The sequence below is a fragment of the Neoarius graeffei genome, chromosome 16 (assembly GCF_027579695.1).
Source record: "Neoarius graeffei isolate fNeoGra1 chromosome 16, fNeoGra1.pri, whole genome shotgun sequence".
Classification (NCBI taxonomy): domain Eukaryota; kingdom Metazoa; phylum Chordata; class Actinopteri; order Siluriformes; family Ariidae; genus Neoarius; species Neoarius graeffei.
The window spans coordinates 21,876,763-21,896,287 of record NC_083584.1 but is presented as its reverse complement, the minus strand read 5'-3'; the positions used below and the strand labels follow the sequence as shown (position 1 = coordinate 21,896,287).

The 19,525-nt window shown below is 41.9% G+C and overlaps 1 protein-coding gene across 1 annotated transcript; it reads left to right on the top strand.

Moving 5' to 3' along the window:
- The first annotated feature begins 7,543 nt into the window (after positions 1–7,543).
- btd (biotinidase) lies at positions 7,544–16,109 on the top strand. The gene is made up of 3 exons (XM_060942633.1): positions 7,544–7,986; positions 10,666–10,815; positions 12,921–16,109. The coding sequence occupies exons 1-3, from the start codon at positions 7,765–7,767 to the stop codon at positions 14,121–14,123; spliced, it is 1,575 nt and encodes a 524-aa protein (XP_060798616.1). The 5' UTR covers positions 7,544–7,764; the 3' UTR covers positions 14,124–16,109.
- The last annotated feature ends 3,416 nt before the right edge of the window (positions 16,110–19,525 follow it).

Sequence of the window (19,525 nt, the reverse complement as noted above, 5' to 3'; positions counted from 1 at the left end):
CACTTCTACTTTATTAATTGATAGTGTATTTAAACGTATCACATCAATATAAATAAAACATATAAATACAAGTAATCTCATCTCATTATCTCTAGCCGCTTTATCCTGTTCTACAGGGTCGCAGGCAAGCTGGAGCCTATCCCAGCTGACTACGGGCGAAAGGCGGGGTACACCCTGGACAAGTTGCCAGGTCATCACAGGGCTGACACAGACACAGACAACCATTCACACTCACATTCACACCTACGGTCAATTTAGAGTCACCAGTTAACCTAACCTGCATGTCTTTGGACTGTGGGGGAAACCGGAGCACCCGGAGGAAACCCACGCGGACACGGGGAGAACATGCAGACTCCACACAGAAAGGCCCTCGCCGGCCACGGGGCTCGAACCCAGGACTTTCTTGCCGTGAGGCGACAGCACTAACCACTACACCACCGTGCCGCCTAAATACAAGTAATATAAAACTTATAAAATAAATTAATAAAATAAATAAATAAAATTCAAGTTCAAGGCTATAAATAATATATATCTAATTTAAAATTTCCGAAAACCACCTTCCATTTTCAATGAGGTGATCACGTAAAGCGACCTTAAATTTTGTGTTATCCTCTATATTAACAATATCTCCTGGAAGCCTATTCTACTGATTAATCGCCCAAGGAAAGAAACTATTTGCATGCTGATTACAATTTGAATGTGGCTGTAAAAAAGTCATAGAGTTTCCACCCCTTGAAATACGAGGTAGAGGAGTAAGATACAAGTCAATACATAGCCAATCAAGAGAGAACTCTTCTACCTTCAAGGGATGGCCACTCCAATTTGTTGAGCATATCAGTTACTACCCCGGTTCCCTCGAATAATTATTAAAACACAATCTAGCTGCGGTACGTTGAATCATGTCAAGACGATATGTCTTTTTGAAGATAGGGATACCAGGCGGAATTTGCATATTCTATCTTAGGTCTTATTAAACTACAATAAAGTTTAGATTTACAGGTTGCAGAGACGTTTCTAAAATTCCTTATGATGACACCGAGTTTGTTTAGCACTATACGTCCTCAATAATCATAGCTTAGAGTTCATTATTACTCTTAATGTGTGCAACATGCTCTGACCATTTTAGATTTTCAGAAAGTATAACACCTAAATAAGAGTAATAATGAATTCTATCTAAGCTATGATTATTGAGGACGTATATTGTATCTTGAATAGTTTTCTTGGTGGAAAAACAGATAGTATGACATTTGCCAATCTTTTTCCCACTTGCTTAAAGCATCTAGATCTTTCTGTAGATGCTGGCAATCAGTCAGATTATTTATGGTACGATATAAAAAACAGTCATCAGCAAACAATCTTATTCTTGATGTAATACATGAAGGCAAGTCATTAATGTAAATCAAGAACAGTAATGGTCCTAGGACTGTACCTTGAGGGACTCCTGATGTTACAGAGCACGAATTTGATAAAATACCTTCCAAGGCTGCCCTCTGTGTTCTCTTAGTGAGAAACACTTTGATCCAGGACAAAAGGCTGCCTTGAATTCCATAATGGCTTAACTTATACAGTAATCTCTGATGGGGTACTCTATCAAAAGCATCAACTTGTTTCTTAGAATTGACTGCACTAACTAGATCATGTAATGCTGTTATAAGCTGGGTTTCACAATTCCTTCCTTTATGAAAACCATGTTGAAAATTACTAAGCACCTTATGATCCAAGTGTTTCCAAATATGACGGCATATGATATGTTCCATTATTTTAGATGCTACAGAAGTAAGGGATACTGGTCTATAATGCCGCTTTTCCACTACCAACGCGGCTGAGTTGGGCTGAGCCGTGCGGTGCTGAGTTGGGCTGAGTCGAGCTGAGCGGGGCTGTTGGAGTTGCATTTCGACTACAACCGCGCTGAACCGTGCTGGCTGGAAGTGGGTGGACACATTGGGTGGAGTTAGCGAAAGTGGGTGGACGTCACGTGATGTCGTTAAGTGGCGCAAACAGTGACATCAGTGAGCTTTTAAGCGGTAGTCTCACGACCCGAATAGTAAACAATAAACATGGAGGACATGGAGTCGTTAGTGTTGCTGGTCTTGGTGCTGTGGCTTGTTGTCACCGACAACGCCAACAGATACTGGCAAGAGCGTATAGATGAGGCGAGGCGCATAAGGCTTCAGAAATTCTCGTAATTCTTCTTCTTCCGGGTTTACGGTGTTTACAGATCCCAGCGTGCTCGCGGGGCGTGTGTGGGCATGTGAGGACACTCCTCCTCACCAATCAGTGCACAGGGGAGTGTCTGCTCACGCCCCCAGCCTCACTCGGCTCGCTTTGGCTCGCTTCAGCCCCACTCCAAAACAGTGCGAGTTTTAGGGGCTAAGCAGGGCTGAAGCGAGCCGTGTCGTGCTGTTCTTTGGTAGTCGAAACGCGAGCCGTGTCAGGCTGAAGCAAGCTGAAAAAGGGTAGTGGAAAAGGGCCATAATTACTTGCTAGAGATCTTTTCCCTTTTTTGAAAATTGGAATTACATTAGCTATTCTTCAGTTATTTGGCAACACAATTGGACACACTTCCTTTTTTAAAAAAAGGAAAACTAAAAACATACAAGTGTGATTTTACATGAGAAAAGATAAATAGCTTCTACAACTATACAAGAACACTTGAATAATTTCCACCATTTAGGCCCACTTTACACGGGGACGGTCTGAAACAAAAACGCAAAAGTCCGTTTTCGTTCTCACTTTTTTCCGCATCTACATGACCGTTTTCAAGGAGGAAATCCGTGTCTATACGGTGACGCATAAATGTGTGGAATTCAATTGGATGTGCATGCCAGGCGGCTAGGTGGTGCTGTGAAAGACCTCCGCTATGTCTGCACGCATGCGCAACGTCTTCCGTCTTGTCTGATCTGCACATCTGTGCCGCGAAAACTTTGACTACTCTGGCTATGGTAAGTAAGAAAGTAAGTAAAAAAGTAAGAGCATGCTATACCCGCCTCTGTTCATTAACGGTATATGTGCAGATTCGGTATAGATGTTCGAAGGACTCCTGGACGTTTATTAAAGCTGCCAGAGCAGCTTGAAGGTCCGTTGGATCGATGTAATCAGACATGCTCTTACTTTTTTACTTACTTTCTTACTTCCCGGGCTGGCATGTACAGTATATGACACATGTATGACGTAAACGCGTACCCGACGTGAGCAGATCCGAGCAGAGTTTCGCGTATTGGGTAGTTTAGACGGATATGCAACGGGGGCTGTTTTTAACTTATCCACTCTGGAAGGCGTTTTCAATTTTTTCCGTTTTTCAGCCTCGGAAACGCCGTCCCCGTGTAGACGAAAGGCACTTCCGATAAAATATTTAGTTGTTTTTACCCGACAGCGTCCTCGTGTAAACGGGCCCTTAGTTTTTAATCATTCTTCACTTCAGGGTTGTTTTACAATCAGGGTACGCAAGCTAAAAATCACATTTAACACTTATTATCTTCAATATCAAAAGGCTTGACTAAATAAACCTGGTTGTTTATTGTAGCCCTGTGATAGCTCCATTTACCATGCATGGTGATAACGTTATTTTTGGTGAATGTATGGCACTATGTGTCATATTTAGCAAAATTACTCGTGTCATTTAGAAAAAGTGCTTTTTTGACCACAGGTAGCTCCAAAAGGGATGCACTTAAATCATTCTTTATACCATAAAACAAACATTTGGTTCCATATCATTGGAAGCATAGTTAAGTTTTAATGTTGAATGCCAGTAAGTTTTCAGACTATTTTGATCAAATTAGTATGCAATTGTGTCAAAAAAATGTCCTCTCCGAGACAGCTAATTTTTCAATATAAAATAACATATCTAAAATGATTATTTTCATCCTAAAATGTGGTCAAGATATTGGGACATAAATATTAGAGACAACTAACACAAAGCTTACAGCCTTAGATTTAAAGTGCTGATGACACGAACATGACTCTATGCAATTTCTTAAATAAACTATACAACATGGCAAACATGTTAGATTTCTGTTATAATTACGTGAAAAGAAGCTGTTGTTACGCGAATATCCAACTTTTAATTGCACAGCGCAAGAAAACTGGGTCCGTGGCTCGCGGCCATGTTGTGACGTCAGTGGAAGAACACGCTGCGGTTCACTGGCTGTTCTACTCTGGTTCTACTCAATGGAAATGGCGCATGAAAACGCCGGTGAACTCTCTAGTGCTAGCTCTTCCTCTTCTGGGAGTCTAGAATTGTGTTGATCTCTTCCGAATAGAATCTATGATAGCCTACCCTCTTTACCATTTGCCTCTCGTTGCTAGGCGGCAGTTACATGAAAGCCGCAAGCTTTCACAAGCAAATACATGACTGATATCACGCCGACTTTATGATTACATTTATGATTATCATGTAGAATCTATAGCTCTACGTACCTTTATCTTATGTCATTTCACAACACATGTTCTGACAGGAGGACTGTCTTTGGATCCGGCATAGCTACGAGTAGACCCCCTCCGGAATACTGGCAGTGTTGCCAGATTGGGAGGTTTCCCGCCCAGTTGGGCGGTTTCAAGTGCATTTTGGTGGGTTTTGAACATATTTTGGGCTGGAAAACTTCAGCAGTATCTGGCAACACTGTGTAGGCACTGCTGATGGTAGTAACACACGTTTGTGCTGAACTGAACACCCAAGAGATTCTTTTAAGCGGGGAAGGGTGTCAAAACAACCCAGATAGCAGAGGGACGTTGAAACGGCGCCGATTCTTGGTCAGAATGGTCGGTTTCCGTCGTAAGTCAGAAAATCAACGCTGAAACGGCGCCGTGAAACGTCGATTTCTCCGCCGTCGGAGAAGGTCGATTTATCACTGTTGAATCACCGTGGGTAAAGGTTGATCTGTCGACCGTCAGAGAAGGTCGAATATACGATGTTGAACCATCGTCACTTTTGCCGGCCAGTTTTCAACATTGGTAGGAAGATCATCGCTGTCCCATAATGCAGTGCGATTACCACTGCTAGCACGTGAAACTCCCACACCACTCGGTTGGATCGTGACTCTCTTGTGGATCGGCCTGCTGTTACGCTTGGACCATTAAAACAACACTGAGAAAAATACTGGACCACGCTACATTTTCATTCATCCCTGGACATGTACCACTATTCAGTCACTATTAATAAAGGGAATTTCGAATACAATTTCAAGCAGTTTAAGAAGTTATGATGAACTTCAGTCATATCACGCGTTGGAGAAATTTCCCTCAACTAGTATCCATTTGAAACAACAACAATGCAGATGCATTATTCAATCGAAAAACGAGTCGAAGTACTTGTCTTATTGGAGTGAAAACTTAGCGTTGGTGTGAAAACTTAGCGTTTAAATCGAGCATGTAGGCCTAGGTCGCATGTCGTTTTGAGCTGACCTGTTCTTTTGTGTAGCCATGGGTCGCGCCTCGCGGCCATGAACTTTAAAGATTATCCAGGCTAACGCTTCTGTAGTGACCACTACTGCTGACTTTCTTTATCAATGCTGCATCAAATTAATTTTGGTTATGTTTTTCTGCTTCCATGTACAGGTACCTGCGCCGCAGGAGGAATAGGCCACAATTATAAATGATAAATAAATCATAAAATGTTTCTAAGAACTTGTTCAAGTGTGTTCTGTTCCTTATAAATGTTAAAAGTTATGCCTCATTAGATAGCTTGACAAACATTAGGAGAGGTGCATTGTTGCATGCATTTTTATATCCTGTTGTACATAAAACAGGACGTAGCCTACGCACATTGATATAAATTAAGTTTCACTTTCATGGTTGAAGTATGCATGTGTGTGTTCATCCTAAGCAAGAGCCCCGATGCTTTATTGCTAGCTAGTTTAATTTAGCCTGTTTTGCTTAATTTGTAGCCTTCCTGTTGTACATAAAACAGGAAGTAAAGTTGGATGAATCATCGCCGAAAATTAAACTATAAATCGACCGAAATCCGTAGTTGAATAAAGGGTGAAAGGGGGTCTATTCTCTGTCGGCCACCATCCACTTTTCAACGTCGTTTCAACGCAAACTCGTATGAGCAAAGCGGTGTTGAATCAACGCCGGTGATCCACGATGATTCGACGGCGTATGGTCGAAGAACATGCCGATGATTCCCCGTCGAATCAACGCCCTTTTGCTATCTGGGAATCCAAATCGAAGTGTTCAGAGCACAGGACGGATGTTGGTGAGGGCTCCCACTTGTCACGAGTGCGCCTGACTTGCTTCACCCACTTCGCATGCAGCTCGGGATCTCTGGGAAACTTGAATAAACTTACCCCATCCTTGTAGGTTTTGGAGCAAAAGCCGGCAACACAACGCAAAGGCATAATAACTATATATATATATAAAACTATATATATATGTATAATAAAAATACTAATAATGATAAACTGAACACCTGTCGCATCAACAACAAACTGGTAAGTTAGGAGGAAGGTTCTTTCGCTGACGTCATATAGCCCCTCCTCCTCCTTCGTCTCCTGGGTGCTGCAGCCCCGTCAAATTTGCCCAAATAGCCGCGTTTATCATCATAACTTGTAAAATAGGCGCCTTCGTGAATTAATATATCTCATCTCATTATCTCTAGCCGCTTTATCCTTCTACAGGGTCGCAGGCAAGCTGGAGCCTATCCCAGCTGACTACGGGCGAAAGGCGGGGTACACCCTGGACAAGTCGCCAGGTCATCACAGGGCTGACACATAGACACACACAACCATTCACACTCACATTCACACCTACGCTCAATTTAGAGTCACCAGTCTGCATGTCTTTGGACTGTGGGGGAAACCGGAGCACCCGGAGGAAACCCACGCGGACACGGGGAGAACATGCAAACTCCGCACAGAAAGGCCCTCGCCGGCCCCGGGGCTCGAACCCGGACCTTCTTGCTGTGAGGCGACAGCGCTAACCACTACACCACCGTGCCGCCGAATTAATATATGGATCATCGGGAATTACTTTTTATGTTATAAAACATCGCCAAAGATGTCAAAAACGTGTCATCAGCACTTTAAAAGCACTATGGAAGTAGTGGATTCCGAATTGTCCAAAAAAAAAAAAAAAATGTCCTCTCCGAGAATCACTTCATTTGTTTCTCCCAGCCCTGCTTAAAGCTACACTTAATTTACTTAGAAAAAAAAAAACCTAAATAGTTCATGAACATGCTATAACATTAGGTGAATGTTATGGACTACTAACAATTTCTTAACTGTTGGAATTTTATTTCTATCAGCTATTTTTTGACAAGGAGGCTTTGATAACATTTTTGCTACTTTTCTTTATCTTATAGCAGATTACCTGAAATCTGTTCTTTAACTTGTCCTTCACTTAAAAACTGGTACAAGAACCAGTTTGAATCAATTTGAATTTTGGATCCCTGTGACACAAACTTTGCACCCTGATTGTAAAACAACCCTCGCCTGAAGCGTTATCTTATTGACCAATCAACGCAACTCACTCAGTGACGTGTTCAGCTTTCATCCAATAGAACCGCTGCTTTTATATGACGTCATCAAAATGCGGAACAACCCGGAAAACAAAACCACAAAATACGCAAGTCATTGCTGCAGCGCGTGCAATAAACTAGAGATGATTATACCATGATAAACTTTGTGCAGCACGATTTAATAATCCAATTAAATCATATTTAAACACGCTGGTTTCAGATGAGGTCACTTCCGATCTGAATGTTAGGCATGAACAGAGTAAACAAAGTTGACCTTTGACCTGTGGCATGCAGGACAGGCTCAGTCAGTCATGGCGCTGTGTGGGCTCGGGCCAGTTATTTTAGCAGCCTGGTTGTCCGGAGCTCGTTTATCCACAGCAGAGGAGGATTTGTTTTACACGGCTGCAGTGTTTGAACACCAGGTTCTCCTCAACCCGGAGCCCAAAGTGGCCGTGGGACGGAAAGCCGCACTGCAGCACATGGACCGGAACTTGGAGGTGTTTGAGAAACAGGCGACTTCCGCTGCACAGCAGGTGAGTGAGAGCAGGTTCAGTCAAGAAGAAAAAGAGGAGGAGAAATGAGTTTGGGGGAATTCATAATCGAACTGGTTTGAGTTTTCACAGAATACTTTTTCAGCTCAGAAAAACAACCCTAGAATATGAGACAATATTTTCAAATCCAAAACAAACTAAAAATATTTAATCAGTTACTGGCTGGTAAACTGATTAAATTGAACCCTTTAGAATTTTCTATATTTCTGCATAAATATGACCTAAAACATGATCAGATTTTCACACAAGTCCTAAAAGTAGATAAAGAGAACCCAGTTAAACAAATGAGACAAAAATATTATACTTGCTCATTTATTTATTTATTGAGGAAAATGATCCAATATTACATATCTGTGAGTGGCAAAAGTCAGGTGTTTTCAATCAATGGGATGACAATCAGGTGTGAGTGGGCACCCTGTTTTATTTAAAGAACAGGGATCTATCAAAGTCTGATCTTCACAACACGTTTGTGGAAGTGTATCACGGCACGAACAAAGGAGATTTCTGAGGACCTCAGAAAAAGCGTTGTTGATGCTCATCAGGCTGGAAAAGGTTACAAAACCATCTTTAAAGAGTTTGGACTCCACCAATCCACAGTCAGACAGATTGTGTACAAATGGAGGAAATTCAAGACCATTGTTACCCTCCCCAGGAGTGGTCGACCAACAAAGATCACTCCAAGAGCAAGGCATGTAATAGTCAGCGAGGTCACGAAGGACCCCAGGGTAACTTCTAAGCAACTGAAGGCCTCTCTCACATTGGCTAATGTTCATGAGTCCACCATCAGGAGAACACTGAACAACAATGGTGTGCATGGCAGGGTTGCAAGGAGAAAGCCACTGCTCTCCAAAAAGAACATTGCTGCTCATCTGCAGTTTGCTAAAGATCACGTGGACAAGCCAGAAGGCTATTGGAAAAATATTTTGTGGACGGATACGACCAAAATAGAACTTTTTGGTTTAAATGAGAAGCGTTATGTTTGGAGAAAGGAAAACACTGCATTCCAGCATAAGAACCTTATCCCATCTGTGAAACATGGTGGTGGTAGTATCATGGTTTGGGCCTGTTTTGCTGCATCTGGGCCAGGACGGCTTGCCATCATTGATGGAACAATGAATTCTGAATCATACCAGCTAAAGGAAAATGTCAGGACATCTGTCCATGAACTGAATCTCAAGAGAAGGTGGGTCATGCAGCAAGACAACGACCCTAAGCACACAAGTCGTTCTACCAAAGAATGGTTAAAGAAGAATAAAGTTAATGTTTTGGAATGGCCAAGTCAAAGTCCTGACCTTAATCCAATGGAAATGTTGTGGAAGGACCTGAAGCGAGCAGTTCATGTGAGGAAACCCACCAACATCCCAGAGTTGAAGCTGTTCTGTACAGAGGAATGGGCTAAAATTCCTCCAAGCCGGTGTGCAGGACTGATCAACAGTTACCGGAAACGTTTAGTTGCAGTTATTGCTGCACAAGGGGGTCACACCAGATACTGAAAGCAAAGGTTCACATACTTTTGCCACTCACAGATATGTAATATTGGATCATTTTCCTCAAATAAATGACCAAGTAGAATATTTTTATCTCATTTGTTTAACTGGGTTCTCTTTATTTACTTTTAGGACTTGTGTGAAAATCAGAAAACTCTAAAGGGTTCACAAACTTTCAAGCACCACTGTGTGTGTGTGTGTGTGTGTATATATATATATATATATATATATATATATAACGCCGTACCAGTCAAAATTTTGTACACCTGTACTCAACTCATTCATAGGTTTTTCTGTATTGTGATTCTTTCCTACATTGTAGAATAAATACTGAAGACCTCAAAACTATGAAGTAATATCTGGAACATATATGGACTTATGTGCTAAACAAAAGTGTGAAAAAACCCCCAAAATGTTTCATAGTTTAGATTCTTGAAAGTAGCTAGCGTTTGCCTTGATGGTGCTTTACACACTATTGGCGTTATCTTAACCAGCTTAATGAGGTAGTCACCTGAAATGATTTTCAATTAACAGGTGTCTCACGTCAAATGTTAATTAGTGCAATTTCTTGCCTTATTAATGCACTTGAGATCAAATAGTAAATAATCGTAAATACCCCTATTCCACAACTGTAATAATCCATACAGTATTATATCAAGAACCGCTGAACTAAGTAAAGAGAAACGACATCAATCATTACTTTAAGACGTGAAGTGACTTTTAGGTTACGGTCACACTACAGCTCGTGATGGGTTTGCAAATACTGGCCGATGAAATATCAGTAACATTGCCGCCAATCGTGTGATGATGGTGTATGTTCTCTGAGTTTTGTGAGTTGTTTTCTGGTGTCTCTCCGCCTCGTGAGTGGCCAAAAACATCATAAAAAAATTTCAGTGCATGCATTGAAATTTGGTGGCGATGTTCTCATCGGCAAACTAAGCAGAGAATACTAGCAGATGGGTTTGGGAACACTTCCCAAAGCTCGGGGAAGCATCGCCACCAAACGCCTCATTTTCACCGATAACCCATCGCAAAGTATCGCGAGGTGTAGCGTGACCGTAGCCTTAATTAATAAACATGCAGAGAAAAGATTGAATTAGAAGGTGTGTCCAAACTTTTGAGTTGTACCATGTGTATATACCGTATACACACTGAATGTTAATCTGTTTAACAGGGAGCCCAAATCTTGGTGTTCCCAGAGGACGCCATCCACGGATTCAACTACAGCAGAGCGTCTATAGCTGGGTATCTGGAGACGGTGCCGGATCCTGGAGCAGTGACCTGGAGCCCATGTGCAGATCCTGACCGATTCCAAAATACAGAGGCACTGTGCTGAAAAATTCTTAATCAATACCATGTTATGGATTCCAAGATGTGTTGGAATCAGTTGGCTTGGATTTCATTTCATTTTTAACTTTGGGGAGGGAGAAGAGACCCACTGTAAATTAGAGATCTAGGGAAAAAAAAAAAAACATGGGGAAATGCAATGTACCAATATTTATTGTGTAATATACAAAGTGACCTAATTTAAAGGAGAACTGAAGTCATCTTTAAACTTGCTTTATTTCTTAACGTGTTATTCAATTACGTTTTCGGTTTTAGTAACCTTATATCGTGACTCGTATTGGCAACTAATTGCAATTAAATATTATACCGTAAATTCCGGACTACAGGGCGCACCTGATTAAAAGCCGCATGCTCAAATTTAAGAAAGAAAATCAATTTTGTAATTGTACAAGCCGCACCGGATTTTCAGGCGCAGGCTCCTTCAAATTCACGTTCATTTCTTAGATTTAAAAAAATAAAAACACTGTTATTCTTCTTAAGCATTGTTGAGATATTTACCCAGAAAGATATTACAGGTGAGATTTTTAAAAACTTTTTTATTTAATCTGCTTAGCAACATAAATAAATGAATTACATACCTACATATTGTACGTGTTTTTTATAACGGTGCCTGTAACGTGGCTACTCCGAAATATAGCATATGTTTGTATCGAAACACATAACTACGTTGTATGCTATAGGTTGCTGTTGTTTTTTTACTCAACAGTGCATAAACAGTATTCCTGATTCTTCTAATAACTTTTAACTGAATAACTTAACTTATAACATACTTAAACTTATAATTTATAACACATACCACATACCGCATCCTAGGCCTACCAGAAAAAGTCACTCATTGCTCTCTTTCTCCTCCGCACTAAAACCATCAAAGTCCTCTAATTCAGTGTCCGAATTAAACAGCCCCAGGATCTCATCACTCACAGTCTCATCGCTCTCTTTCTCCTCCGCACTAAAACCATCAAAGTCCTCTTTGTCCGAATTAAACAGCCCCAGGATCTCATCACTCACAGTCTCCTCGCTTTCGATGTCACTTGAGTGTACGCCATCTTCATCGCGCAGCAGCCCAGCCTTTCTAAACCCGTTGGTGATGGTTGATATTTTGACACGGCTCCACGCATTTAGGATCCACTGGCAGACTTGAGTGAAAGATGCTCTTCGCATGCGTCCTGTTTTTGTAAAAGATTTCTCGCCGCTTGTCATCCAAGTCTCCCACTCTTCGCGCAGTGCCACTTTAAATGCCCGGTTAACGCTGATGTCCAGTGGCTGTAGATACTTAGTGGTACCCCCAGGAATCTCAGCTTACAGGCGGCAGCTTGATTTCCTTCTTTAACTGCCAGAGATATCGCTTTTAGCTTAAAAGCTGCATCATAAGCTTTTCTTCTAGCATTTTCCATGTTGATGAGGGTCAGTACAAATGACTGATACAAATGACTGTTGCTGGGGAAAATGTTTTTCCCGCCAAAAAAAAAAAGCCGCACCATAGTATAAGCCGCAGTGTTTAAAGTGTAGCGAAAAAGTAGCGGCTTATAGTCCGGAATTTACGGTACTTATCGACCTGTTCGGTTTTTAGCCGTATTGAATTTAGTTCGTTTGGTCCACGGCAGGCGTCGCTTATCCGCACGATCTTCACGAGACTTGTGCGAGACTTCGAAACGTGAAGGGTCAGCGCCGCCATTTTGAAAATTGTTTCCCAAACGAAGTATTGCACAAAAACGAGTTTAAATAACGATTACTGCCTACTTTTTTCAAAACTTTCCTGATTGCTAACAAAACATCCGGCTTGATTGTCAGCATTCGAAAGAGGGTGCGCGCGTCTTTTGACAACGTTGGCAGATGTTGGTCACTTTGATTTCCGCTGTACGTTTTACTTCCGTCCTACGATGTCTCGCACAGGTCTCGATGAATCTTGTTTACGGCCATTGCTTTGACATATGGACTGACATATTACAGAGCGAATTTCTGTAGCAGTGACAAAATGGCTACCAAAAATGCATGCCGATATTTAATAAAATGAGAGAGAATTTTGATGATAAAACATTTGCCTTCAGTTCTCCTTTAACAGAGCTTCAATTCTTTCCTCAGGTCCTGCATCGTTTGAGTTGCATGGCTCAGAAGAATAGTCTCTTCCTGGTGGCGAACATGCCCGACTGCCAGCCCTGTAACAGATCAGTCGACCCGCTGTGTCCAGCTGACGGCCGCTATCAGTTTAACACAGACGTCGTTTTTAGTGACAACGGCACCATTGTGGCCAGATACCACAAACAGAACCTGTACTTTGAGGCAGCCTTTGACACACCTCCTGAATGCGAATATGTGACATTCACTACTCCATTCGCTGGACGCTTCGGGGTGTTCACTTGTTTTGATATATTATTCCGTGAGCCGGCTGTGACCCTGGTGAAGGACATGGGCGTCAGACAGTTTGTGTACCCGACAGCTTGGATGAACCAGCTCCCCCTGCTGGCTGCTGTGCAGATTCAGAGCTCGTTCTCTTATTCAGCTGGTGTCACTTTGCTGGCAGCAAATATTCGCTCGGCAGCTTTAGGGATGACAGGAAGTGGGATTTTTACACCCTGGGATGTGCTTTATCATCACGACACAGAGAGCGAGGCTGGGAAACTGCTGGTGCTCAGAGTGCCCGTCCTGGATCCCTTATTGCTAGGGGACACTCCAGAGAGGGCTAGATCGAAGTTAGTGCCCTTCTCTGGCCTTCCTAAAGTGGACACAGGAAAGGAACCAGAGGTTTTACCTTTCCAGAGAGGATTCGACTCAGAATTTTGCCTAAAAGAGGATTCCAGTTGTAATAAATGGCCAACTCCATTTACCTCCACCATGATGTACGATAAATTTACACTCGTGCCTCTACATGGCAAAGAAGGGACTCTAACAGCATGTGATGGCTCGTTCTGCTGCCACTTGCTCTTCCGGAGGACAAATTCCACCCCTGAAGAAGAGCTTTATGCCTTGGGGGCATTCGACGACCTCCATGTGGTCCATGGGACATACTACCTAGAGGTGTGCGCCTTGGTTCGATGCACAGGGCTCCATCAGGAAAGCTGTGGAGGAGAGACGGAGCATGCACACACAGTGATTGACTTTCACCTGCACGCGAACTTCACAACCGAGCACGTGTACGCTGGCGTGCTGGGCAGCGGGATGACTCTAGAGCGACCGGATGAGTCCGGCTGGGAGAGTGGCGGGTTTTATATGAGCCGAAGAGGAATGACCCGAGGCCTGGTGACCGCAGTGCTGTATGGGAGAGTCTATGAGAAAGACAGTGAATAAAGAAGCACAGTTCTCTTTCAGTATTCTATCTGTAGTTGAGTGCAAAAGTTTGCACCTCCCTTGAGTTTTGAACACTGAGCTCTCCAGATTTGAGAGAGCTCAGAGCCTATTCCCCGCTGTAGAGACGAGTGAAGCCATCTGGCTGCCATATTACCACTCCCATTGCATGGCTTGTGTGTTAAACCGTCGTATCTGATCAAATTTACCCCAAGAAAAATATCTCCTAACTTTTTTCCCCACTTTCATTACCTCTTCTCATTGTCTCACCTTTACCCCCATTCCTTACATATCTTTATAGTGCTCCCCTTCACTGTTATTGGTGTTTTCTTGTTTTTCCTTTTCCAGTCCCTTTTTTTTTTTTTTTGAATGGTTCTTTTAGTACTACTAGAGTGGCAGTTACAAATATCGACCGATCTTTTGGCTGCTGCAAAAGTAAAAAAGACTTTCAATACACACATTGTGCTTGAATAGTTGCTCAAACTTCCACTGGGGGGGAAAAAAAAAAACTTGATTCCCGATTACTTGGTGTATCAGATCACATGATGCCGTTCCACAATTATCGACAGCCAGATGATTATTTACAACCCCGATTCCAAAAAAGTTGGGACAAAGTACAAATTGTACATAAAAACGGAATGCAATGATGTGGAAGTTTCAAAATTCCATATTTTATTCAGAATAGAACATAGATGACATATCAAATGTTTAAACTGAGAAAATGTATCATTTAAAGAGAAAAATTAGGTGATTTTTAAATTTCATGACACCACATCTCAAAAAAGTTGGGACAAGGCCATGTTTCCCACTGTGAGACATCCCCTTTTCTCTTTACAACAGTCTGTAAACGTCTGGGGACTGAGGAGACAAGTTGCTCAAGTTTAGGGATAGGAATGTTAACCCATTCTTGTCTAATGTAGGATTCTAGTTGCTCAACTGTCTTAGGTCTTTTTTGTCGTATCTTCCGTTTTATGATGCGCCAAATGTTTTCTATGGGTGAAAGATCTGGACTGCAGGATGGCCAGTTCAGTACCCGGACCCTTCTTCTACGCAGCCATGATGCTGTAATTGATGCAGGATGTGGTTTGGCATTGTCATGTTGGAAAATGCAAGGTCTTCCCTGAAAGAGACTTCGTCTGGATGGGAGCATATGTTGCTCTAGAACCTGGATATACCTTTCAGCATTGATGGTGTCTTTCCAGATGTGTAAGCTGCCCATGCCACACGCACTAATGCAACCCCATACCATCAGAGATGCAGGCTTCTGAACTGAGTGCTGATAACAACTTGGGTCGTCCTTCTCCTCTTTAGTCCGAATGACACGGCGTCCCTGATTTCCATAAAGAACTTCAAATTTTGATTTGTCTGACCACAGAACAGTTTTCCACTTTGCCACAGTCCATTTTAAATGAGCCTTGGCCCAGAGAAGACGTCTGCGCTTCTGGATCATGTTTAGATACGGCTTCTTCTTTGAACTGTAGAGTTTTAGCTGGCAACGGCAGATGGCACGGTGAATTGTGTTCACAGATAATGTTCTCTGGAAATATTCCTGAGCCCATTTTGTGATTCCCAATACAGAAGCATGCCTGTATGCGATGCAGTGGCGTCTAAAGGCCCGAAGATCACGGGCACCCAGTATGGTTTTCCGGCCTTGACCCTTGTGCACAGAGATTCTTCCAGATTCTCTGAATCTTTTGATGATATTATGCACTGTAGATGATGATATGTTTAAACTCTTTGCAATTTTACACTGTCGAACTCCTTTCTGATATTGCTCCACTATTTGTGGGCGCAGAATTAGGGGGATTGGTGATCCTCTTCCCATCTTTACTTCTGAGAGCCGCTGCCACTCCAAGATGCTCTTTTTATACCCAGTCATGTTAATGACTTATTGCCGATTGACCTAATGAGTTGCAATTTGGTCCTCCAGCTGTTCCTTTTTTGTACCTTTAACTTTTCCAGCCTCTTATTGCCCCTGTCCCAACTTTTTTGAGATGTGTTGCTGTCATGAAATTTCAAATGAGCCAATATTTGGCATGAAATTTCAAAATGTCTCACTTTCGACATTTGATATGTTGTCTATGTTCTATTGTGAATACAATATCAGTTTTTGAGATTTGTAAATTGTTGCATTCCGTTTTTATTTACAATTTGTACTTTGTCCCAACTTTTTTGGAATCGGGGTTGTATAAAAAATTATCAGTATTTGGTATTAAGTTAAAAGTTTTCATTTAAAATTTGTTTTACATAGACTTATATCTCATCTCATCTCATTATCTCTAGTCGCTTTATCCTTCTACAGGGTCGCAGGCAAGCTGGAGCCTATCCCAGCTGACTGCGGGCGAAAGGCGGGGTACACCCGGGACAAGTCGCCAGGTCATCACAGGGCTGAGACACAGACACAGACAACCATTCACACTCACATTCACACCTACGGTCAATTTAGAGTCACCAGTTAACCTAACCTGCATGTCTTTGGACTGTGGGGGAAACCGGAGCACCCGGAGGAAACCCACGCGGACACGGGGAGAACATGCAAACTCCGCACAGAAAGGCCCTCGCCGGCCACGGGGCTCGAACCCAGGACCTTCTTGCTGTGAGGCGACAGCGCTAACCACTACACCACCGTGCCGCCATAGACTTATATTTAGTACAAAATATCTTCTATATAAATATATGGACGTCGGTGCTTACGTAAATGAGGAAGTAATTCTAATGTTTGTAAACAAATGAACTGATATTTCGCCTGCGTCAGAAAATCTTTGTTCCACTTTCTAAGTATTTTCGTAGATCACATTTTGTTAATCATTCGTTGTTGTTTGTATTAATTTATAGTTTTGTAGTTTACTAATAAATATCAACAGGCTGTTGACATTGTAACCACATGAACATCCAGGTCAAAGGTCATTCCTCGAACCACAATATAAAAAATCTACTGATATTGTAATATGTGGTAGATATTTACAACAAACTGCAAAAATGTTTTCTGAATGGAATAGAAAAATCTGAATATTTCAAGCATGTCATTTTTTTATATGCTAGGAATTTAATTCTGCTCTAATTCTATTTACTGCAATCGGATTCCAAATACTCTATAAACATTCCATTCTGTTATGAATCAGAAAAAAATATATAAATCACAGGACTTCTTTTTTTTAAAGTACTTCATCTACTTCAACAATGTTACCCAAAGATCGATCCATAACAGTTGTAAATGTCACTTAATTCCACAGGGTGTCGATAATGGACGACACCGGTGAAAGCGATCACTATTATCGACACCTCATGTGACTTCTCAAACGCACATTTAGATACAAAGTGGCGACTGTCAAATGAAAGCGTAAGAAACGAAGTAGGTTTCGACAAGGAGATCATGAAATATCGGTGAATTTGATCAGTAAAAACATGTCCATGATCTTTCCACCATGCTTACCTGCGATGATAACGTCCGGGTTTTCCTCAAATTGCTGATTGTGCTTAAAAAAAAAATCCATCTCAGGTAACAAGCTGTCTCATCAGATGACAAGATCAAAGGGCGAAGGGGGCGGGGTCTTCCGGTTGATTTAATTAACCAAATAATAACTGTTGTAACTGAAACTCACCTTTGTAAAATTGTTTTTATTGGTAAATCTGAAAAGGTGTCTAATTGTAGCCGCCGGTCTATAATTATTTCAAAGATTATTTCAGTTTTTTTCTTATATGGCGTATCTTTTCTCTTTCATATAGTTCTTCCTTTTCTATCTATCTATCATACCAACACAAAGGCTGTACAATACTTCCTTTCTTTTTAGGACAGTTGTTGGAATAGGATTATTTTCTCCTGTTATTTGCCATTTTCGCTTCATTCTCAGTCACGGCTTAACAGTATTTATTGGTCGCAAGCTGCATGAATATTGTGACACTGAATTAGAGACCAATAAATACTGTTAAGACGTGACTGTGAGAATGAAGCGAAAATGGCAAATAACAGGAGAAAATAATCCTATTCCAACAACTGTCCTAAAAAGAAAGGAAGTATTGTACAGCCTTTGTGTTGGTATGATAGATAGATAGAAAAGGAAGAACTATATGAAAGAGAAAGATACGCTGTAAAGAGAAAATCTCAGTTGAAATAATTACAGTAGTAAAAGAGCCGTTAAAAAATGATCAGAAACTAAGGTGGTGTTTACATTAGACCGTATCAGTGGATCATCAGATTAACGTTTTTAAAACGATTCCCGTGCACACAGCAACTCCAATACACGGATACGCTAATCACATGACTAATTAGACGGCACGTCACATGATCCCAGTGCATATCGGGCATGCGCAAGTCACTCACCACTTGCAAGTGGAAGGATGGCAAGCGAACACCTTCTCCAGCAGATAAACACACCTGGCTGTGATGTTCATGTTCTCACGGAGTTTAAGCGCCTGAAGGAGGTAAATAAGTTGAAACGTGTAAATAAACGTCAGTGCGGCTCAGCGCTTCCTCCTGCGCTCCAAATCACTCCGCCCTGAACAGCGAGTGCCCTCTGGAGGGTGCGCACTCCGGCCCTGCGCAGCTCACAGAGCGCGCGAGTGAAGCGCACGAGCAGTGATTCGGGACTGAGCCGCTGTGTGTGTGATCCCAACGCCAGCGAATCAGGAAGGTGGACGTCACAGTGACGTTGTCCAATGACGACGTCAGCTAGAGCTCAGCACAGCGTTTCCTCGTTCCTCAATGTTTACACAGCACCGGATCAGATACAAACTGGGTTGAATACGTGGGCCCTGGCGGATTCAAGTTGTTCCGCCTGTGGAGTCGTTTCCCGGCGTTTTAATGTGCACGGACAGTGCATCCGCGACGAAAACGAGACGGATACGGTCTAATGTAAACACCACCTGAATTGGAAAAGAGAAAAAAACAATAACACTATAAAGATGTGTAAGGAATGGGGGTTAAGGTGAGGGGAAGTCAGGAGATACTTTTCTTGGGGCAAATTTGATCAGATACGACGGTTTAACACACAAGCCAAATACATGCAATGGGAGTGGTAAGATGGCGGCCAGATGGCTTCACTCTGACAAGCTCTCCAGATTTTATACAGAGCTCAGTGGTTTGGAATGGGGAAAAAAAAGGACCTCTATTTTACAATTTATTTTTTAGCTAAAGTCTTTGAAGAATTTAAAAATAACGAGGCCTATCCTTATCCTGTGACAAGACACCAACCCATAAAAAAGGAAAACAGTGAAGCAAAAGCAGTCTTTCGGCTTTCATGCTTGATTTGAAGGACAGGGCAGGAAACATCATGTTTAGTCAAAAGCCAAAAAATAAATTAATTGTCCACTCAATCATGTTACATTTTTACTGTTGCTGTTTTCAAAACCCTTTTTGCCATTTTAATCGTTTCTATAATAAACTTTTGCTGTAACCATAAACACTA

Coding starts and splice junctions, on each gene's coding strand:
- btd (XM_060942633.1), top strand. CDS start 7,765: ATGGCGCTGTGTGGGCTCGGGCCAGTTATTTTAGCAGCCTGGTTGTCC. Junction 7,987..10,665: donor CGACTTCCGCTGCACAGCAG/GTGAGTGAGAGC, acceptor TCTGTTTAACAG/GGAGCCCAAATCTTGGTGTT. Junction 10,816..12,920: donor ACCGATTCCAAAATACAGAG/GCACTGTGCTGA, acceptor TTCTTTCCTCAG/GTCCTGCATCGTTTGAGTTG.